This window comes from Aquarana catesbeiana, linkage group LG06 (assembly GCF_042186555.1).
Source record: "Aquarana catesbeiana isolate 2022-GZ linkage group LG06, ASM4218655v1, whole genome shotgun sequence".
In the NCBI taxonomy this organism is placed as follows: Eukaryota; Metazoa; Chordata; class Amphibia; order Anura; family Ranidae; genus Aquarana; species Aquarana catesbeiana.
In genome coordinates this window covers 47,508,203-47,530,607 of record NC_133329.1, presented here as the reverse complement: position 1 = coordinate 47,530,607, position 22,405 = coordinate 47,508,203, and the positions used below count along the sequence as shown (strand labels likewise).

The 22,405-nt window shown below is 41.6% G+C and overlaps 1 protein-coding gene across 1 annotated transcript in view; it reads left to right on the top strand.

The window, feature by feature from the left end:
- Window positions 1-22,405, top strand: part of LOC141148373 (uncharacterized) — a 397,492-nt gene that overhangs the window by 95,792 nt on the left and 279,295 nt on the right. The window contains exon 3 of the mRNA XM_073635792.1: window positions 14,281-14,567. Within this exon, the coding sequence (XP_073491893.1) occupies window positions 14,445-14,567 (123 nt within the window). The 5' untranslated portion in view covers window positions 14,281-14,444. The remainder of the gene's footprint in view (window positions 1-14,280; window positions 14,568-22,405) is intronic.

The window sequence follows — 22,405 nt, the reverse complement described above, 5'->3', positions numbered from 1 at the left end:
ATTGTGCATTAAAAAAAGAAAACAAATGAGACATGCTATCTGCCAATAGAACTTAACCAAAAAGTGCATTCTATGCATCCAAAAATATAGAAAATATAACAAATTAAATTATTATTCAACCAAAAAATAAAATAAAAGCTTTATGCATGTGTCCTGCTTCTTAATATAGGGGGTCAACAATGCCAAGAGTTGGTGAAAGCAGGGGTCCGCCATCTGGAGATAATTCCCCAAAACATCTGGATTATTCTCCTGGAGCTCCCGCAGCAAAGGCATATGACATAATTGGTCACGATTAATAAAGCAAACAATTTATGGTCCAAGAAATCCTCCTCCTCCGGTTCCTGGACTGGACTTGGGTCAAAGCAATAACTCTAAGGCCAATAATAAATAACACATTATCTCTTCCGATTTCGCAACATGGCTGGTTGACAAACGGCCGTTCAGAAACAAACTGAAAAGTGCGAAATGAAAACTGCGAATCAACACTTACCAAACTTCTACTAACATGAAATTAGCAGAAGGAGCACAAAGGGTGGCGCCTGACAATTGAACTTCCTTCCATGTCTAGTACGTCATTACGTTCGTGCTTGTTGACCGAAAATTGTGTACAGACAAAATCCAGGCACACACCTTCAGACATAAGCCTGAGGTTTTGGCTGTGGAAAATCCGATCGTGTGTACGAGGCATAACACTTCTCATATATATGTAAAAATCTCAATTTTTTAAAATATACTTAGAACCCACAAACATTATATAAATAAATATATATATATAAATAAATATATATATATATATATATATATATATATATATATATATATATATATATATATATATATATATATATATATATATTGTGGCAGTAGGACCCTGTGCTGATTGCTGGTATACGCCAGATTGTGGAGGGAAAGGCATGCTGATTGCACAGCTGTGTGCTGGGCTATTTAGCTGTGACCTGGCTATGGCTCAGGGTTCCACCCAACAGACAGGAAATCTGTGCATGGGAGTCAGGTGGACTCCCATTCCCCTGAGAGGAGTCAGAGGCTGCAGGGGGCAGCCAGAGTATGCATGTCTGCAGGAGGCCGACGTACTTGGTGACAGAGCAGCAAGGCGCTGATCAGGAGTGCGCTAGGAGAGAGCTTAACTCTGGGAAACTTTTGGGTCTGAGGAGCAGACCTAAGGCCTAGGCTAGAGGCCTGAATCAGCCATATGGCAAGAATGTAAGCCAGGAGGCTAAAGTATTGAGTGTGCAAGATACAGTAATGGTGGAACCCCCCTACATGGGCCACGGATGTCTTTGTGAACTTTTCTGTGCTTTTAAATAAAAGTGGGCTACCAGGCCCTTAAAAATACTGTTTTGTACTGGAGTACTCACTGAAAACGCACCTACCGTTTGAGTCTGATCACCCCAATCTTACAATATACATATATATATATATATATATATATATATATATATATATATATATATATACATATATATATATATATATATATATATATATATATATATACAGTATGTATATATACAGTAAATGTGAGCACACCCCTCACATTTTTGTAAATATTTTATTCTATCTTTTCATGTGACAACACTGAAGAAATGACACTTTGCTACAATGTACAGTAGTGAGTATACAGCTTGTATAACAGTGTAAATTTGCTGTCCCCTCAAAATAACTCAACACACAGCCATTAATGTCTAAACCGCTGGCAACAAATTTGAGTACACCCCTAAGTGAAAGTGTCCAAATTGGGCCCAAAGTGTCAATATTTTGTGTGGCCACCATTATTTTCCAGCACTGCCTTAACACCCTTGAGCATGGAGTTCACCAGAGCTTCACAGGTTGCCACTGGAGTCCTCTTCCATTCCTCCATGATGACATCACGGAGCTGGTGGATGTTAGAGACCTTTCGCTCTTCCATCTTCCGTTTCAGGATGCCCCACAGATGCTCAATAGAGTTTAGGTCTGGAGGCATGCTTGGCCAGTCCATCACCTTTACCCTTAGCTTCTTTAGCAAGACAGTGGTCATCTTGGAGATGTGTTTGGGGTCGTTATCATGTTGGAATACTGCCCTGTGGCCCAGTCTCCGAAGGGAGGGGATCACGCTCTGCTTAAGTATGTCACAGTACATGTTGGCATTCATGGTTCCCTCAATGAACTGTAGCTCCCCAGTGCCAGCAGCACTCATGCAACCCCAGAGCATGGCACTCCCACCACCATGCTTGACTGTAGGGAAGACACACTTGTCTTTATACTCCTCACCTGGTTGCCGCCACACACGCCTGACACCATCTGAACCAAATAAGTTTATCTTGGTCTCATCAGACCACAGGACATGGTTCCAGTAATCCATGCCCTTAGTCTGCTTGTCTTCAGTAAACTGTTTGCAGGCTTTCTTGTGCATCATCTTTAGAAGAGGCTTCCTTCTGGGACAACAGCCATGCAGACCAATTTGATGCAGTGTGCGGCATATGGTCTGAGCACTGATAGGCTGACCCCCCAACCCTTTAACCTCTGCAGCAATGCTGGCAGCACTCATACGTCTATTTCCCAAAGACAACCTCTGTATATGACGCTGAGCATGTGCACTCAACTTCTTCGGTCGACCTCGGCGAGGCCTGTTCTGATTGGAACCTGTCCTGTTAAACCGCTGTATGGTCTTGGCCACCAAGCTGCAGCTCAGTTTCAGGGTCTTGGCAATCTTCTTATAGCCTAGGCCATCTTTATGTAGAGTCAGAATTCTTTTTTTCAGATCCTCAGGGAGTTCTTTGCCATGAGGTGCCATGTTGAACTTCCAGTGACCAGTATGAGAGAGTGAGAGTGATAACGCCAAATTTAACACACCTGCTCCCCATTCACACCTGAGACCTTGTAACACTAATGAGTCACATGACACCGGGGAGGGAAAATGGCTAATTGTGCCCAATTTGGACATTTTCACTTAGGGGTGTATTCAGTTTTGTTGCCAGCGGTTCAGACATTAATGGTTGTGTGTTGAGTTATTTTGAGGGGACAGCAAATTTACACTGTTATACAAGCTGTACACTCACTACTTTACATTGTAGCAAAATTTCATTTCTTCAGTGTTGTCACATGAAAAGATATAATAAAATATTTACAAAAATGTGAGGGGTGTACTCACTTTTGTAAGATATTGTACATATATATATATATATATATATATATATATATATTAAAGTGGTTGTTAAGCCACTCTAACCTGTATACACCATCAGCACTGCCTCCTAATGTAGTATCCCCTTCTGTGTGTGATTTATAAAAATAAATGCTGAAAATACCTAATTTCACTGCCGAAATTGTGATCACATGACTGGCCAGCTTTCTCCTTGCCTCCTCTGAGAGATGCAGTGGGCGGGGCTGAGATTCCTCTGCTGATGTCAGTCTGGAGGGGAGGAGGAAAGGAGGAGAGAGCTGGCTGGTCATGTGATCGTAATCTTGGCTCTTAAATTAGGTATTTACCGCATTTATATTTATAAATCATTCACAGAGGGTGACAATGCAATAGGAGGCAGTGCTGATAGTGTATACAGGTTAGTGTTATGAGAGCAGCAGTAGGGGGGAGGGGCGGCTCACACACAGACAGGGAGGGGAGGGGGGAGGAGGACACAGAAGCAGGGAGGAGAGCAGTTAGAATCTGCTTATGACAGAGGCATGTAAACTGACCACAGTGTCAGGGCTCAGCAGTCCTAATACACTGTGGTCAGTTTACAGAGGGGTGGGGAGAAACTGGCAGGATCAGCCAGGTTTTTTAGGTGTTACAGGGGGCCAAACGACACAGGACAAGCACTGTGTCATATAACATGCTTTAAAGGAGCAGGATCCTTTTTTTTGGGGGGGGGTTAACAAACGCTTTAAGCAGAGGCTCTAGAGAATAAAATGGTGGTCGTTGCAATATTCTATGTCACACGGTATTTGCACAGCGATTTTTCAAACAAACTTTTTTTGGAAAGCATACACTTTCCCCACTTGCCCTCTGGAAGATTTACCCCCTTCATGACCAGGCCATTTTTTGCGATACGGGACTGCGTTATTTTAACTGACAACTGCACGGTCGTGCGATGCTGTACCCAAATAAAATTGATGTCCTCTTTTCCCCACAAATAGAGCTTTCCTTTGGTGGCATTTGATTACCTCTGCGGTTTTATTTTTTTGCGTTATAAACATAAAAAAGCCAAAAATTTTGAAAAAAAAACAATGTTTTTTTTACTTTCTGCTATAGACCACTGGGTGGCAAATGTTAATTGGTATGTGATGAACTGGCACTGCACAAATGACTTTAGTCTTTCACTTATAAATATTAGCACGTGTGCAATGTGCACAAGCATGAGCCTGTATCTGCACTGGTGGTAGAAGTTCGGTTTAATTGACATCACTGTGCAGCTACGTGCAAGGTCAGTCAACTTCTGTTCTCCGGTTGCCTGGGTCCTGGCTCCTTGGGAGGCTTTCTGTAAGCCAAACAGAAGCTGGGACCCCATAAAAAATGCTTTCAGTTCCGGGCAGATTTCCCAGGGATTCCACAACCTCAGGCTGGGTCTTACTCCCCCAGGAACAAGAGACCTCTGCTTTGGACCCTAGCCCATTTATACCACCCAGCTCCCTGCTGGTCATCTGCCATATTGACCAGGGATTGGCTGAGGAGATATTAACGTGCAAAATTTTTAAAAAAATGTGTGGGGGTCCCCCCAAATTCCATACCAGGTCCTTTACGTCTGGTATGGATATTAAGGGGAACCCTGAGCCAAAATTTTTTTTTAAATGTGTGGGGGTCCCCCCAAAATCCATACCAGGCCCTTCAGGTCTGGTATAGATTTTAAGGGGAACTCCGCACCAAAGTAAAATAAATGGCTTGGGGTCCCCCCAAAATCCTTACCAGACCCTTAGCCGAGCATGCAACCTGGTAGGCCGCAGGAAAAGGATGAGAGAGCGCCCCCCCCCCCTGAACCATACCAGGCCACATGCTCCTGTTTTGTAAAGTAGGTCGGATTTCTGACTGAAACGGTCCGTCGGAAGTCCGATGGAGTCCTTTTTTATCACCTCGAAACAGTCATGAGCTCTGAGATGAGCATCATTCTCCAAAGAGGTTCCCCCCTCGAGAAGTGGAAGTAGAGTGGATGGGTTGAGAATATTACATCGGAGGAGAGTGATGTTATCAGGTAGGAGCAAGGCACACTGGAGTCTGAGGTGTCTTGCTGAAGACAGGTGCTTGGGCTGTACTTGGTTTAGTATGGCAGTTATGTCATGAGGGGCAGTTATGTCATGAGGGGCATTGGGCTGCAAAGACGGCTCTGAAGCAGGAGGGTCCCCCCCTGGCCACTGAGTCCAGTTGACAGGAGTAATACCCAATGGGTCTGAGTCTGTTACCATGGGCCTGAGCCAAAACTCCTGTGGCATGTCCTTGCCTCTCTGAGACAAACAGTTTGAAGGTCTTTTAGTCCCAAAGCAGGGGCTGTTGAAAGGATCTCCTTCAGAGTTTCAAAATCGTCCACAGCTTCTGGAGAAAGCGAGAAAGGGCATCATAAAGGGGTTGCATCAAGAGGGAGGCTTCTGGGATCGAAGAGCTGCAATAGGAGATTAATCCTAGGAAAGCATGTAAGGGTTTATGACCTTGAGGCAAAGGGATGGCTTTGATTGCAGCAACTCTTTCTTCAGTGAGATGTCGGGTGCCTTGGGAGATGCAGAGGCCTAGGAAAATCACTTTCTCTCTGGACTTTTTGCTTTAAGGTCAGTCCCTTTGTGGTCGCCTGCATCCTTGCTCAGCCAGGTAGTGGAGGAGGCTTTCAGAGAAGATTAAGGCATCACCAAGGGTATCTGCACAAGTAGGAAGCCATCTACATACTGAAGGAGTACAACGTCTGGGCATAACTTCATCCAGTTGTCCAGAATGAGGGCCATTGCCTTGGCAAATTGGGAGGGGGAGTTCTGGGCACCTTTTGGCATAACAGTCCAGGTGTAGTGGACAGGTGACACAGGCTTGCTTGAAGAAGGGGTCTATGTGATCCGGAGAGGTGGTCGAGGTGGTAGGTGAGGTGGACCACAATTGGGGCTTGGTTGCCTGTGGGTGAATTTCTGGGGGTTTCGGTATTCCCTTCTGGAATGGCTGGGTCTTCCGCAGTTGTAGCAGACATGTGGAGTTGGTACTGGTGTGCGCAGATAGGGTGTGTCAGAGGCCATCATGAGAGGAGCTACTATCTACTGCTCTGTGAGGATTTTGGACCTAATAACTACTAATAACAACGTCTCAAGCTCCATTGCTCTATTCTCAGACCCTTTCGGATTGACTCTTTAAGACCTGAAATAAATTAACGTGTCTATGTGCTTTGTTCAGCACGCTAAAACCCAAATCAGTAAACTTCTTGTGCTATTTCTCAACAGATTCGCCTTTCCTTGAGTGACCTCTTGTACACATATAGGCTTCAGGCATTTTAGAGTGGAGATATGAATACATACAGAATAATTGTTTTTTTTCTTTTTTTTTTCTTCAGAATAACCTACAAAATGCTCCGATGTGAATGGGTCCTAAATCTAGATTTAGATTTAAGCAAGGAAAGCACTTCCTCTTTCGTTCTTCTTTTGGCATAACGCCCAGAATACATAAACTTCCTCTTTATTTATAATACTCTTAAATATATTTTTGATTGAAATTGAACATTTTAAACTACATTTTAAACCAGTTATTGCTAATACAGCTTAAACACAAATAAAACCATTTGCATAAATATAGCACATTTGCTACATTAACTGTTATTAGAGAAACTCCTTAAAGTCAGACTCTCTGTGATGAAGGGAAGGGGCCGTATTGGGGCCCTTGTCTTTGGTGGTGTGAGGGTCCAGGAACCCATTCAAAGGGGGTTTAGGGAAAGTACTGGGTAAGAAGGACTGTAAATGTGTGTCACCATATAGGTGGTCAAATGGGTCATTGGACAATGGCGCGAAGGAACCCATTGCCCCAGCTGATTAGTCATACATGGGGATGGATCCAATGCGAGGTGTGCTTTGAAATGTAACAGTCTGTCGTTTAGGGGTTGTACATGTTCTGGCATGCCTGTCAGCTGATGCATCCTGGCAGGGCCAGCGTGACTCTGATCCATTAGCATTAGGTCGGGCTGAGTCTGAGTCCCTAGTCCCAGGTCTGTTAGGGCAGGAGGGCCAAGGGGGGAATCTCCTGAGGCTTGAGTGTCTGCGTTTCCCCCCCTTGGGAGCTGTCCAAGTCTTCCCCAGAATGTACACTTGTCATTGATGGGGGGGTTGGTTGGGCTTGTAATACGATACCGAGGACTGGTCTATCACCAGATATATGTGGGTAGGTTCCGGTGGGGGCGGTGGTGCAGGTGGTACAGTTTGGGTCGGGCATGTGTGGCAGCAACCACCCGAGCCGTACTAAGACAAGTGTACATTGTCTACTATTAAGCACGGCGGGGGAGGTGTCAGAGGCTCCTTTGTCACTTGTAGCAGAGGGGCAGTAGACGAAAGGAAGTGTCTACTTCCTGGGGTCCAGACGCCATTATAGAGCAGTGGCTGACTGTCTGTCTTTGATTTTGACCCCTTTTCTGGCTTTTTGTACACATACATATTACAACCATTTCAACAAATTTCCTGTTCTATCCACCTTTCTTCATGAATAGCTTTTGCAACTTTGAACCAAGCCTTCTTCATGAATAGCTTTTGCAACTTTGAACCAAGCGTCTGCTGTTTGTAGCAACCCATGGTCTGACAACAGACCTTTTTTTATGTTTCAAAACAGTATGCTATTCATCTACCTGTAGCCTTCTGCCCAAATGTATATCAACCCCACACACTTTTGCCAACTGCTTTCAATTTTTTTTTTTGTTTACAGCACCCTCTCCTTCTCGCTCTAATACCAAATCACAAGCCAAACTACCCTCTTTAGGTCTCTCTAACTTCTGCCCCATCATTAGCTATTGGGAAGTTCATGTGTCCAGGCTCAGGATTTGTATGGCGGTTTTATGGAGCTGTCTTGGACTCAAGGGTCCGACAACCCTCGACCACCACCTGTCCTCTTTTGGACCACCTTGCAATATATAACACTACCTTGCTATGTTCTGTCTTGGTGACTGTGATATTTATGTGTGTCTGGTCAGGATTTCAGACAGGTCACGAGGCTGTCCTGACTTAAGGGTCTGACAATTCCTCTATCTGTCACCTGGTACCGGTTCAGACCATATCGCAGTCTCAAGTTAACGAGGACAAAATGGATAGAGAGAGAGAGAAAGGAACGTCTACAGTGTTCGACTGCCGTGTAAGTCTCCTTACACGCGTCTTCCCAAAACGTAGACCAGTCACAGCCCTGCCTACTTATTACTCTCAACAAGACAGTTAACAAACAGAAAAGGAGTACAGTAACTAATATTCAACGCACCACTTCAAATGTCATCTACATTTCCCAGAACCATGCCCAAATTCCTCACTCTATTTTTTTCTTCCTCTCCAAACTGTTCTGGTTGTTGAAGTTGCAACGGACACCTTTCGGCTGCGTGTCCCCTCCTTTTAACTTCACTCTCTATAGCCTGTGGCGACTTGCCAACTTCAAGTTTAACTGGATAATGTAGGTTTAATCTAAATACCAACACATCTGTGATCTCCGCTAACGAGGGTTTGTAACCAAGAGCTTCTCTCTTATATCCTAGCTCTACCACTTTAACCAACCCCCAGCCTCCTTCATGTATGCCAAACAACAGTCCCCGCAAACACATTTAGGACAAGACATAATCAACCAACAAGATATGTGACGGCCGCAGTGAAGTACAGGATTACTCAAACTGTCACGGGATCCCCCACGCCGCTATGCGTGTTCCTGATGCCCCCCCGGGGTTTCCCGTTTGCCCGTACTTACTGTACTACCCGTGCTTTGCCGCACAATTATTTTATTCCCCCCAGGAGAAGTTTAACCATGTCAACTAATTTCATCCGTCATCCGTGACTACATAAGCAATCCCCAACTCCCAACAGCCACCACAAAACACAAAATTGACCAGAACAAAACAGAACAGAACAAAACAGGTGGTAGATATAATTGCAGGTTCCTTAACTTATCAACAGACTTGAGGCAAGATTAATACCTGTCTTTGAGGGCCTCAGGAAGTCGATATGGGCACAGAGATTGAACAGCCACGGGTACAGGATAAACAGTAGACTAGATATACAAGATATCAAAAGTGTCTTACCGTTTTTAGAGGTTATCAGTCTCCTCCTATCTCTCCGTGTTGGCTTGTCCTGGTCCCTTCTGGATTGGCTACTTGGGACCCTAGCCTTGAGCCCCACGTTTGAGCGCCAAAATGTTTTGGATTCAGAACAAAGTCTGATATTATTATATCTACCCCGATCAAATTGTTGAAAATATATATGATATGTACACTTCTCGTTCTTGAAAGAATCTCCCCTGAGACAGGCTCAGTGTGAATCTTTTCTGAGTTTTATTTCCTCTTTTTCCTGCAGTTTTATACACTTTTTTCAGACAGAGGATACGGCATATGCAAAACATGTTGTTATGACAATATAAGAGATTTTAACAGTTTCAGCAGTTTTAGCAACAATTTCAGCAATTAATCATAGCTATTATTAAATATCTCTAATTTAACTCTTGAACAAAAAGAAGCGATTAAATTGCTTGAATCCAATCGGGAAATAATAATCAAACCTGCTGACAAAGGCAGGAATTTGGTTATTATGGAAGTGTCTCAATATGTAACTATGTGTAAAAAAATTCTATTGAATCGTGACTGGTATCGACCCATCTCTAAAACAGTAATTAATCATTTTCATACACAATATTGCACTATTATTTTTAGAGCCTATCATCAGGGAATTATTGACTAAAACACCTGGAATTTCCTAAATGTGAAGGATCCCAAGATCCCTACTTTTTACGCTTTACCTAAGGTACACAATCTCTGACTGAACCTCCTGGACGTCCCATAATTTCAGGGTGTTCCAGCCTCACTGAGAATGCAAGCTGTTTGATAGACAGCTACCTGCATCCCCATGTAACATCGCTTTTTTTCCTATATTAAGGACACAATTGACCTTTTAAGAACCATTGAGGGTATTTCGCTTCCCCCGGATACTTGGCTTGTAGCACTTGACATTGAAAGTCAGGGCATTAAAGTGATACAAAATCATCTTTACGAAAGAGGTCCTTCCTTTTTCAAATACAATAAGTTTGTGCTGGAGCTACTTGATTATATTTTAAAACATAATGTTTTTCTTTTCGATTCTTCCCACTACCTCCAGGTGCAGGGGGTTGCGATGGGGACTAAATGTGCCCCATCGTATGCCAACCTGTACCTGGGGGGGGGTGGGAAAAGGATGTTTTTTCCAGGGACGATTTGATCCACCCTTTGGATAAGGTGATTTCTTGGCATCGTTACATTGACGATGTTCTTATTTTTTGGTCTGGAACTGAATAAGAATTAAATGAGTTTCTAAGATTGATCTCGATGAATGATTTCAATCTTGGATTTACTATGGAATATAGTCAAACCAATATCAACTTTCTTGATTTGATGATTTCTATTGACGATAATGGAAAGTTGGATTCTTCACTATATAGGAAGCCCTCTGCGGGCAATACTATTCTCCATGCCAGAAGCTCCCATCTAGATTCACTGGTAAAGAGCATTCCATATAGCCAGTACTTGCGACTCAAACGCAATTGTAGCAGAGACTCAGATTTTCAAGCAGCTGCTAAAGATCTGTATGATAGATTGAGAGTTTGAGGTTATAGTCACGCCTGCCTTAAGAGGGCATATAACCGTGTCAACGTCCAGAAGAGAGACTCTTTGATCTTTGCCTCTAAACCCGCCAAAAAAGTGGATACAGTAAGAGTCATTACTCGCTACTCAAACCAACACGAGATTAGAAAAATTCTGAATAGATTTTGGCCTCTCCCGTCAGCAGATCCTGTTGCCAGGAAATATATTAAAGATTTTCCTGAGATAACATTCAGACGAGTATCTTCTTTGAAGGACCACTTAGTCCATAGTCATTTCAATGACGTCCCACCAATTAATAATCAAACAAATAGGGGCACTTCTCCCTTTGGACACTGGGATGTTTGTGAATTTGTGGACCACAAATCTAGATTCCTACTCCCTAATGGGAAATGGCATTCCACTAAATCCAGCATTACTTGCTAAACACCAGGTGTCATTTATCTAGCCCAATGTTTTTGTGGCGGTTTTTATATTGGAAAAACTAAGCGATAATTCTTTAAACGCATAAGGGATCATATTAAACCTATAAAGAAAAGAAAGATGGATACTGCTATCAGCAGACATGTTGGTATTCAGGATGATTTTAATCCCCATACTATCAAATTTATAGCATTAGAGCATGTTCCAATGGATGCAAGGGGGGGGGCAGTGTGGATAGGACGCTGTTCCAACGTGAAGCCTGTTGAATATATGATCTCAGAGCGACCACATTTCCTGGATTTAATGAAAGCCTTAGTTTCAGGCATTTTTTATAATTTTAGTACTGGAATTTCCCCTCTCCTTCCCCTCCCCTCCTTTTGTTTTCTTTCTCTTTCCCCAACCATTTGTATGCTTTGGTTTTTTCTTTTTCTTTCAACATTCATTATTGATTTTTCATTTCTTTATTTGTTTATTTAATGTACTCAATGAAATTTTGATTTTATATTTGTATTTTTGTAAAAATTAAGGTATATAACTGGAGAGCACACTGTTATTTTGACACATTGATGGGCTTCGGCTGTGGGTGGTCCTGAATGCCATGCCCATCGTTTACTTTGTCATGTTTCTTCCTTCCCAGTCTATCCCTGCTTTCCCTACTCTCACTCCCCCAGGGTGTGTCCATAGCAGTCACACGGACGCCCGGGGCACACTGTGACTTCCACTCTGTGCCCATTCCATGCCACGCTAACAGGAGGTCAGGAGCCCCTTCCTGGCCATGCCTCACAGCGTTCCCTTCTAAAAACCCTACTGCCCTACGATTGCGCTGCGGACTCTGTTTAGGCTGCATGCCGTTCGCCCAGCCTCTAGCCTTTGCGTCAGCCGGAGCCTTCTCTTTGCCGCATTGGATTCTGGGGCTTGTAGTTTACCGGGCTCTTGGCTCCCTGCGCATGTGTATAGGCGTCCACACGTCCGCATCATGTTGGTGACGTCACACGCCAACACGATGGAGGGCAGATAAAGCCGGCTCATCTAGCAGTTCAGCTGCCAGAGCCGGAGGGTAAAACTCAACATAGACAGTGTTTGTGACTGGTAAGTCTTTGCCATACACTGTGTAATGCCCCTGTTTCATTTATATGACCATTATTCGGTTCCACATGATCATTTTTTATTTTAGATTCAATCAACCTTTTTTAAAAATAATGCTTTACCCTTTTATTCTTACATCTTTTGGAGAGACATTGCCCTATGTAGAATCTATTTTTGATATTTTTATAACACCTCATTATTTAGTTATTTCCCATTTCCATCAATCAGTTGAACATTTAGCAATTTATATTCCCTTGCTTATTTTTTCCTTTTTATTTTTTCCTTCTCTACTTTAATAGCTACCAGACTGTATCCCTGCGATCACCATCAGCAGGCCGTCTGAAGTCTTCCCCTCACCATATGCTTTGTTAATTAATAATTTTAAAGTAAGTACTATCTTATGTCCCTTTGTTTTCCTGGCCATTTGTCATTTTTAGCCAGGATCCTTCTTTTTTTGGCTCTTGTTACATATACACATGTTATCAGCTATATATGTATGTTTAAACATATATATATATATATATTCTTCTTTACTCCTAGTTTGATCCTTCTGCCCTCTGTGACTGCACCGAGATGGCCTCTCTTGGGGTTCTGTGCTAGTTGCTGGTCATGCAGTGGTTATTCTGTGTAAAGGTTGCTGCAAGGTAAGCACTTTTTGTGCTGTGTCCAATATACACTGTGCTCTCCTTCTGATTATTGATTTATGTATTTTAAAAGTAACATAGATATATATAAATTGTCTGTTTGCTTACATTATTTCTTTATCTTCATGCTTGTAGAGTTTATGTTGATATCAGTTTTCAGTCTGCACATCCCCTGAGGAAGCATTTCAGTGAAACATGTCGGGTTAATGTGCAACTTTATCATCTCAAATTTACCTGCTTGTTGTGACCACCGTAACTGTTAAACACTGCAATACCTGTGAACTATCTGTTTTTTTGTCTGTCTTTTTTAACTCTGAATGTATATTAAAAATTTTATTTTTTTATTCAATATTATTCTTTTTTGTGGATTCTCTTGCACCGTTAAAATCCCTTGCTTTTCCCAACTTTTACTCATTTTTCTTTCAGGGATGTGGTGGCATCCATTTTGGGTGTTTCACCATTAATCGGGACCAATTTTTTGTAGTTTGCTTACCACAAGTGTTTCAATACACCTTCCCTCTGGTCCGATTTGGGAAACACAACAAAAAACAATAATTCCATTTGATATATTTTTTAGAAAAAATTGTCCTACTCTAGGAACTCACAATTTTTTCTTATTTTTGTATTAGTTGTTTTTTGTTTATATGATTTTTTCACCTCATTTTTTCATTACTTTTTTCTCTTTCTGTTCTCTCTACCTTCCCCACCCCTGATCTTTTCTCTCTCCCCCTTCGTCCCCTCCCCTTTTCCATTATGGCTGCTTTCAGTGGGGAGACCTGGGAAGGCCTTATGGACAAAATCCAACAGTCCCAAAACTCAGGGGAAATTTCTGACAAAGATTTGGAACAGGCCTTTTTGAGACTACAACGTCTTTTAGAACGGAAAGTAAGAACATTCTGGTAAAAGAGGTATTTTCACAAATACATTGACAATAAGATAGTCCCATGGGGACTCAGAGTACAGATTTTCCCCAATTTGAGAAAAATTTAGGAATCTTTAAAATCTAAATGGGAGGAAAACTTGCAATTTTGTTCTTTTAGAATGATGGAATTATTATGTACCCAGTATAAACATGAACTGAATGTATTGGATGAGTCTGTATCAAAATGGTATAATGACTATGGTCTTATTGCTGCCAGTGCCAGATTTAAGAAAAAGGAACATGAACTCAAAACACATATAGAGCGGTATACCTTGGACATTATTCCCACAAATGAAAAATTTGCATGTGACACTAATGCCCATATGAATGGCTCTGCTTATAAGTGGATTCAAAATACTAATACTAGATCTTTCAGATCCACCAATCAACGCAACACTAGAAATGATGATAATGTATCTAATCTGTCATCTTCTTCTTCTCTTTCTTCCAGTCAGTCCACGGTGTATCGTGATCTCTGAAGATAGATTGCCTAAAAAACGCAAGGGCAATTCGGACACCGCTTCTACAGAGTCATTAAAACACCATTTAGGCACCTTGTTACCTCGTCGATCACAGCCAAGTCACCCTAAACAGGCACCTTCTCGACCTTCCGCTATGTTTCACCCTTCATCACATATCTCTAGAGGCCCTCAGCTTATGGCCACTCACACTATTGTTTCTACGGCACCTTCCACTTCGGTCACTGCCTCTCCTTTACACTTGAACGCCACCACCAAGGTAAGCAATGTTGATGTGATTGTTTCCCCTCTAGGTACCCCAGTACCAGTGGATATGAAATTAGCACCAATTTTTTTAGGGAAAGAACAGGAGACTGTTCCAATGAAGAATCATTGCTTAATACCGCAGATTCTGTACCAAGTGACCAAGAGTTATCCATTATCAATTTATCTTCTCCTGTTCTAACTGAAGCAGAAATACAAGTCCTTAAATTGGGCCTAATTTTTTGTCCTGATTCCCAAATTGATAAATTTCATCTTATTAAGGACCTTCATTTATTTGCTTGCAGGCTTCTTTATAGGGTTATTTTTGATAAATCTTCAAAAGAACCACATTCATATGATAAACTTCCCAATATTCAAGAAAACATCAAGAAGCTTCAGGCATTGGAGGATTTGATGGAACTTTGGGAGGAGGGACATGTCACGGACGATGACTCCGGGTTTGTTTCCTCACCGGGGTTGTCTGTCACTAGCATGTCTTTCCCCCCTCCACAATCTTTCAAGCCGAAATCAAGGCTGTTTCCACTTTTAAATACTAATCCAAATATTTGGGCTTTTGTCAGACTGACCTCTCTAGCTATTGAAGAATCAAACTTTTCTTTCCCAGGGCCCTCTAATTTAACTCTTGAACAAAAAGAAGCGATTAAATTGCTTGAATCCAATCGGGAAATAATAATCAAACCCACGGACAAAGGCGGGAATTTGGTTATTATGGAAGTGTCTCAATATGTAACTATGTGTAAAAAAATTCTATTGAATCGTGACTGGTATCGACCCATCTCTAAAACAGTAATTAATCATTTTCATACACAATATCGCACTATTTTTTTTAGAGCCTATCATCAGGGAATTATTGACCAAAATACCTGGAATTTCCTAAATGTGAAGGATCCCAAGATCCCTACTTTTTATGCTTTACCCAAGGTACACAAGTCTCTGACTGAACCTCCTGGATGTCCCATAATTTCAAGGTGTTCCAGCCTCGCTGAGAATGCAAGCTGTTTGATAGACAGCTACCTGCATCCCCATGTAACATCGCTTTTTTCCTATATTAAGGACACAATTGACCTTTTAAGAACAATTGAGGGTATTTCGCTTCCCCCAGATACTTGGCTTGTAGCACTTGACATTGAAAGTCTTTACAACACTATCCCCCACGATAAGGGCATTGAAGTGATACAAAATCATCTTAAAGAAAGAGGTCCTTCCTTTTTCAAATACATCAAGTTTGTGCTGGAGCTACTTGATTATATTTTAAAACATAATGTTTTTCTTTTTTCGATTCTTCCCACTACCTCCAGGTGCAGGGGGTTGCGATGGGGACTAAATGTGCCCCATCGTATGCCAACCTGTACCTGGGGGGGTGGGAAAAGGATGTTTTTTCCAGGGACGATTTGATCCACCTCTTGGATAAGGTGATTTCTTGGCATCGTTACATTGACAATGTTCTTATTTTTTGGTCTGGAACTGAATCAGAATTAAATGAGTCAAACCAATTTAAACTTTCTTGATTTGATGATTTCTATGGACACTAATGGAAAGTTGGATTCTTCACTATATAGGAAGCCCTCTGCGGCAATAATATTCTCCATGCCAGAAGCTCCCATCCAGATTCACTGGTAAAGGGCATTCCATATAGCCAGTACTTGCGACTCAAACGCAATTGTAGCAGAGACTCAGATTTTCAAGCAGCTGCTAAAGATCTGTATGATATATTGAGAGTTCGTGGTTATAGTCACGCCTGCCTTAAGAGGGCATATAACCGTGTCAATGTCCAGAAGAGAGACTCTTTGATCTTTGCCTCTAAACCCCCAAAAAAGTGGATACAGTAAGAGTCATTACTCGCTACTCAAACCAACACAACGAGATTAGAAAAATTCTGAATAGATTTTGGCCTCTCCTGTCAGCAGATCCCGTTGCCAGGAAATATTAAAGATTTTCCTGAGATAACCTTCAGACGAGTTCCTTCTTTGAAGGAGCGCTTAGTCCATAGTCATTTCAATGACGTCCCTCCATTTAATAATCAAACAAATAGGGGCACTTCTCTCTGTGGACACTGTGATGTTTGTGAATTTGTGGACCACAAATCTAGATTCCTACTCCCTAATGGGAAATGGCATTCCACTAAATCCAGGATTACTTGCTAAACACCAGGTGTCATTTATCTAGTCCAATGTTTTTGTGGCGGTTTTTATATTAGAAAAACAAAGCGACAATTCTTTAAACGCATAAGGAATCATATTAAACCTATAAAGAAAAGAAAGATGGATACTGCTATCAGCAGACATGTTGGTATTCAGGATGATTTTAATCCCCATACTATCAAATTTCTAGCATTAGAGCATTATCCACTGGATGCAAGGGGGGCAGTGTGGATAGGACACTGCTCCAACTTGAAAGCCGTTGGATATATGATCTCAGAGCGACCACATTTCCTGGATTTAATGTAAGCCTTAGTTTCAGGCCTTTTTTATCATTTTATTACTGGAATTTCCCCTCTCCTTCTCCTCCCCTCCTTTTGTTTTCTTTCTCTTTCCCCAACCATTTTTATGCTTTGTTTTTTCTTTTTCTTTCAACAATTATTATTGATTTTTCATTTCTTTATTTGTTTATTTAATGTACTCAATGAAATTTTGATTTTTATATTTGTATTTTTGTAAAAATTAAGGTATATAACTGGAGAGCGCACAGTTATTTTGACACATTGATGGGCTTCGGCTGTGGGTGGTCCTGAATGCTGTACCCATTGTTTACTCTGTCATGTTTCTTCCTTCCCAGTCTGTCCCTGCTTTCTCTACTCTCACTCCCCCAGGTTTGGTCCATAGCAGTCACACGACGCCCAGGGCACACTGCGACTTCCACTCTGTGCCCATTCCACGCCACGCTAACAGGAGGTCAGGAGCCCCTTCCTGGTCACGCCTCACAGCATTCCCTTCTAAACACCCTACTGCTCTACGATTGTGCTGTGGACTCTGTTTGGCAGCTGTCATCACAAATTTAATTCATATAGACCAAACAGGATTCATCCCCGGTTGGCAGATTGTCGATAATATTAGACTTGTCGCTAATATTATACAGGACGCAAATATACACTCTCGACAACTCTGCCTCCTTAGTTTGGATATTTATAAAGCATTCGACAGCATTAGCTGGACCTACCTCAACATTCTTTTGCCTAAATATGGCATCTCAGACAAATTTCTGCAAGGATTTAATGCATTATATCTTTCACCTCAAACCAGAATCAGAATCCCTGGGCATAACTCTGATTTCTTTCCCCTCGGTAGAGGAACTAGACAGGGCTGTCCCCTATCCCCACTTTTATTTGCCCTAGCATATGAACCATTAGCTCACAAGATCAGAAATAGCATCGATATAAAGGGCTACACTAAGGGAGATAAAAATTTCAAACTCAGTTTATATGCCGATGATGTTCTTATATTTCTTACGGATCCTCTTACCTCCATCCCATCTCTTCTTAAAGAACTCAAAATCTTCCATGACATTTCAGGCCTTAAAATTAACACTAATAAATGTTCTGCTCTACCGATTAATTACACCCAAAATACTCACACCTTATTATCAAATAATTTCCCATTTATATGGTGTTCCCAATCATTTAAATATCTTGGAGTTACAATCACCTCAACACACAACCTATTATATAAAACCAATTATGTCCCTCTATTTTCTCAGATCACCTCCCTTTTAAAAACCTGGTCATCTTTCCATATATCTTTCCTGGGTAGAATATGTGCCATTAAAATGACGATTCTCCCTAAACTCCTATATCATTTCCATACCCTTCCTATAAATGTCTCAAAAACGAAATTGACTTCCCTTCAAAGAGACATAAACAAATTTATAAGGGCGGAAAAAACCCCCAGATGCAGCTATGCCCTTATGCATAGATCCCAATCCACAGGCGGCTTGGGTCTCCCCAACCTTTGGCTCTATTTTCTTGCAGCCAGATTAACGCAACTAACCCAATTGTTCACCTCTACCCAGGAAACTCCATGGAAACAATTTGAAATCATCTCCATATCTCCACTACATCTACAAGGTATATTATGGTCCAACACCACTTCCTATAGTAAACTTTCCAAACACAACATTATCATTGCTCAATTTTACCAACTATGGATTAGGAGCAAAGATACATTCAAACTCTCCTCGGACACTCCTCCCTTAGCCTCTTTCATAGGAGACCCTAGATTTGCATATGCCTATAACGACAGCCACTCCTTTTCTCCTTGGATCAATAAAAACCTAACCACACTTAGATCCTTACAGTCAAAATGGGAATTTATTCCATTTTCCACATTACAAGCTACCTATGATCTCCCTTCCTCTGAGCTCCACCACTACCATCTAATTAAAACCTGTTACGCTGAGTATTTCTCACTCTCAACAAATCCCTCTAACACAACCTTTGAACAAATCTGCATCTCCTCATCCAGAGATAGAGGCCTCATCTCAAGATTATATAGTTACCTTAATAACTTTGGTGTACCAGATAAATCTGTTCAGATGCTTCATTGGGAATTGGACCTGGATAGCTCATACAGTAATGATGAGTGGCTCTCCATGTCGGACAACCTCCGTAAAAGTAACAAAGCCATCTCATTTAGAGAAACCCCATTAAAAATATTCTCCAGATGATACCTAACCCCCTCAAAACTTCACACATACTACCCTTCAATCTCTCCAAATTGTTTCAGAGGATGCTCAGAACCAGGTACACTTTTGCACACATTCTGGAGTTGCAATCACCTTAATCAAATTTGGCACAAAGCCATAGATATAATAGAAAAATCCTCCAAACAAAAAATTACTCCACCTACCAAATATGTTTATTATACACAAACATACCAAACAGTCCTTCTCCTTGCATTTGATTATTTCACTCATTGTGCAGTTCAATCCACTGGATGATAGCCTACAACTGGAAAGCCAATAATTTACCCTGGCAACAAATAATCACCAGAATGGAATTGCTTAAACTCTCAGAATGGATATACCACATTCCTAATGATACAACTCATATTCTCAAAAGAAAATGGGCTTATTGGAATCCAATCTAACATATACCTATATCATACTACCCCTCATTTCTATAGCCTGTTATACTTGAGATATATCACACAACACATCATACCTGTGAAACTTATCCCTAAGTTCTTGCCACTCTGTCTGTAACTTGAAGTCATAATCCTGTATAAAAATAAGTTTTGTATTAATGTTATATACTCTCATTAAATATACTCATTGTATGTTTACTTGAACTTCCAAATAAAACTTTTGTAAACAGACATGTTTATGTGGCTCACATCTCTCCCGGACATAGGGATATATATATGTAAATCAAATCAAAAACCTGAAATTAATATATATAAAATTTTATAACAAAATGAAGAAAAAAATGAAGAAAAAATTGTAGGAGAGCTAGGGGCCTTCATAAGGCCACAGACGGATAACCAGTATAGGTTGGCATATTCTACCAAGCATTGGGAAACAAAAAGACCACAGCTTACTGAGGCTATCAATCCATTGAGTCAACAGCATCTGGATCTGAGGATCTGAAATTACCTCTTTTATTTGAACTTTGTTGTTGATTCTTCCCTGCTAAGGTAAGCGAGTTGTGTGCGGAAGATGAAATACATACACATACACATACTACATAAAGTTTCTGGATTCTGTAATGGATCCATCAGATGTATGTCTTGAAGTGTGTGTTGTAATTCAATCCCAGAACGACAAGTATACAGTATTTGGAACCACGATATGAGAATCAGACTGAAAAGGGAAAGCCCCATTGGTAGATTATTTGGTTTTGTTTTAGTACGTACTTGAAGCAGAGGTACAGTACTTGAAGCAGATTGTTAACTGCGACCGGTCAGCAAAGGGTTGATAATTGTGACTTTGGAAGATTAGAGACTCTTTTCCTCTTGCTGCATACAGAAGCTGTTCCTTTGTGCGATAAAAATGAAATTTAGCAATGATATCCCGAGGGGAGCCCTCTGTTTTTTTTGGGGTCAAAGCTCTATGAACTCTGTCCATTTCAAGGCGTTCAACTGGAATGAGCAGTTGTAATTTCTGGAATAGTGCTAACATTGTGGCCTGTAAATCTATCACAGATTCAGGAATATCTCTTATGCATAAATTTGACAGTCTTGCATGGTTTTCATAATTCTCCAAACAGGTCTGCAGCATTAAATTTTCATCTTTTAGATTTTCAATCTCAGCTGTATAGTTCACAGTATAGTTGCCCATATCATCCACACTGGGGATGAGCCGAACACCCCCCTGTTCGGTTTGCACCAGAACTTGCGAACAGGCAAAAAGTTTGTTGGAACACGCGAACACCGTTAAAGTCTATGGAACACGAACATGAATAATCAAAAATGCTCATTTTAAAGGCTTATATGCAAGTTATTGTCATAAAAAGTATTTGGGGACCTGGGTCCTGCCCCAGGGGACATGGATCAATGCAAAAAAAAGTTTTAAAAATGGCCGTTTTTTCGGGAGCAGTGATTTTAATAATGCTTAAAGTGAAACAATAAAAGTGTAATATCCCTTTAAATTTCATACCTGGGGGGGTGTCTATAGTATGCCTGTAAAGGGGCGCATGTTTCCCATGTTTAGAACAGTCTGACAGCAAAATGACATTTCAAAGGAAAAAAAGTCATTTAAAACTACTTGCGGCTATTAATGAATTGCCGGTCCGACAATACACATAAAAGTTCATTGATAAAAACGGCATGGTAATTCCCCACAGGGGAACCCCGAACCAAAGTTTAAAAAAAATGACGTGGGGGGTCCCCCTAAATTCCATACCAGGCCCTTCAGGTCTGGTATGGATATTAAGGGGAACCCCGGCCAAATTTTTTTTTAAAAATGGTGTGGGGTCCCCCTAAAAATCCCTACCAGACCCTTATCCGAGCACGCAACCTGGCAGGCCGCAGGAAAAGAGGGGGGAGCGCCACATCCCCCTCCTGAACCGTACCAGGCCACATGCCCTCAACATTGGGAGGGTGCTTTGGGGTAGCCCCCCAAAACACCTTGTCCCCATGTTGATGAGGACAAGGGCCTCATCGCCACAACCCTTGGCCGTTGGTTGTGGGTGTCTGCGGGCGGGGGGCTTATTGGAATCTGGAAGCCCACTTTAACAAGGGGAACCCCAGATCCCGACCCTCCCCCCTGTGTGAAATGGTAAGGGGGTACAAAAGTACCCCTACCATTTCACAAAAAAAGTGTCAAAAATGACAAGAGACAGTTTTTGACAATTCCTTTATTTAAATGCTTCTTCTTTCTTCTATCTTCTTTCTTCTATCTTCCTTCGGTTTCTTCCTCCATCTTTGTGACAGACCTAGCCGGGAGAGAGACTTTTGGAGGGGACTAAATGCTATCCTCTTGCCGATCGATCGTGGGCCCTGGCATTTGGGGGAACGGTGCTCTTTGTGATCTGTATGCCTGGGGACCCTTGAGGTGGTACTACTGTGGATTCGGGTCCTGGTCCTCCAAGACACACAGACTCTGAGGACCCTGGATTTACCATATTAGAAATAGTGGCTGATTCATAATGCAGGGACAGATACTGTTAGGAGATGCTGATGTAAATTCCAGCACCTGTCTGTCTGTTGCCTGCTAGAATGTGTATTGTAAATAAGTCTCTAGTATGGGATCTAAGAGTCATTAGATCCCCATTGTTGTTTGTGTTAATTAACTCTGCTATTGTGATAATGTTCATTGGGTTTTCTGAGCTACAAGATGGCCAGTCTGGCCTAAAGGTCATGTCTGAGTCATCTAGGCTGTCTAAAGGGATTAGTTAATTAG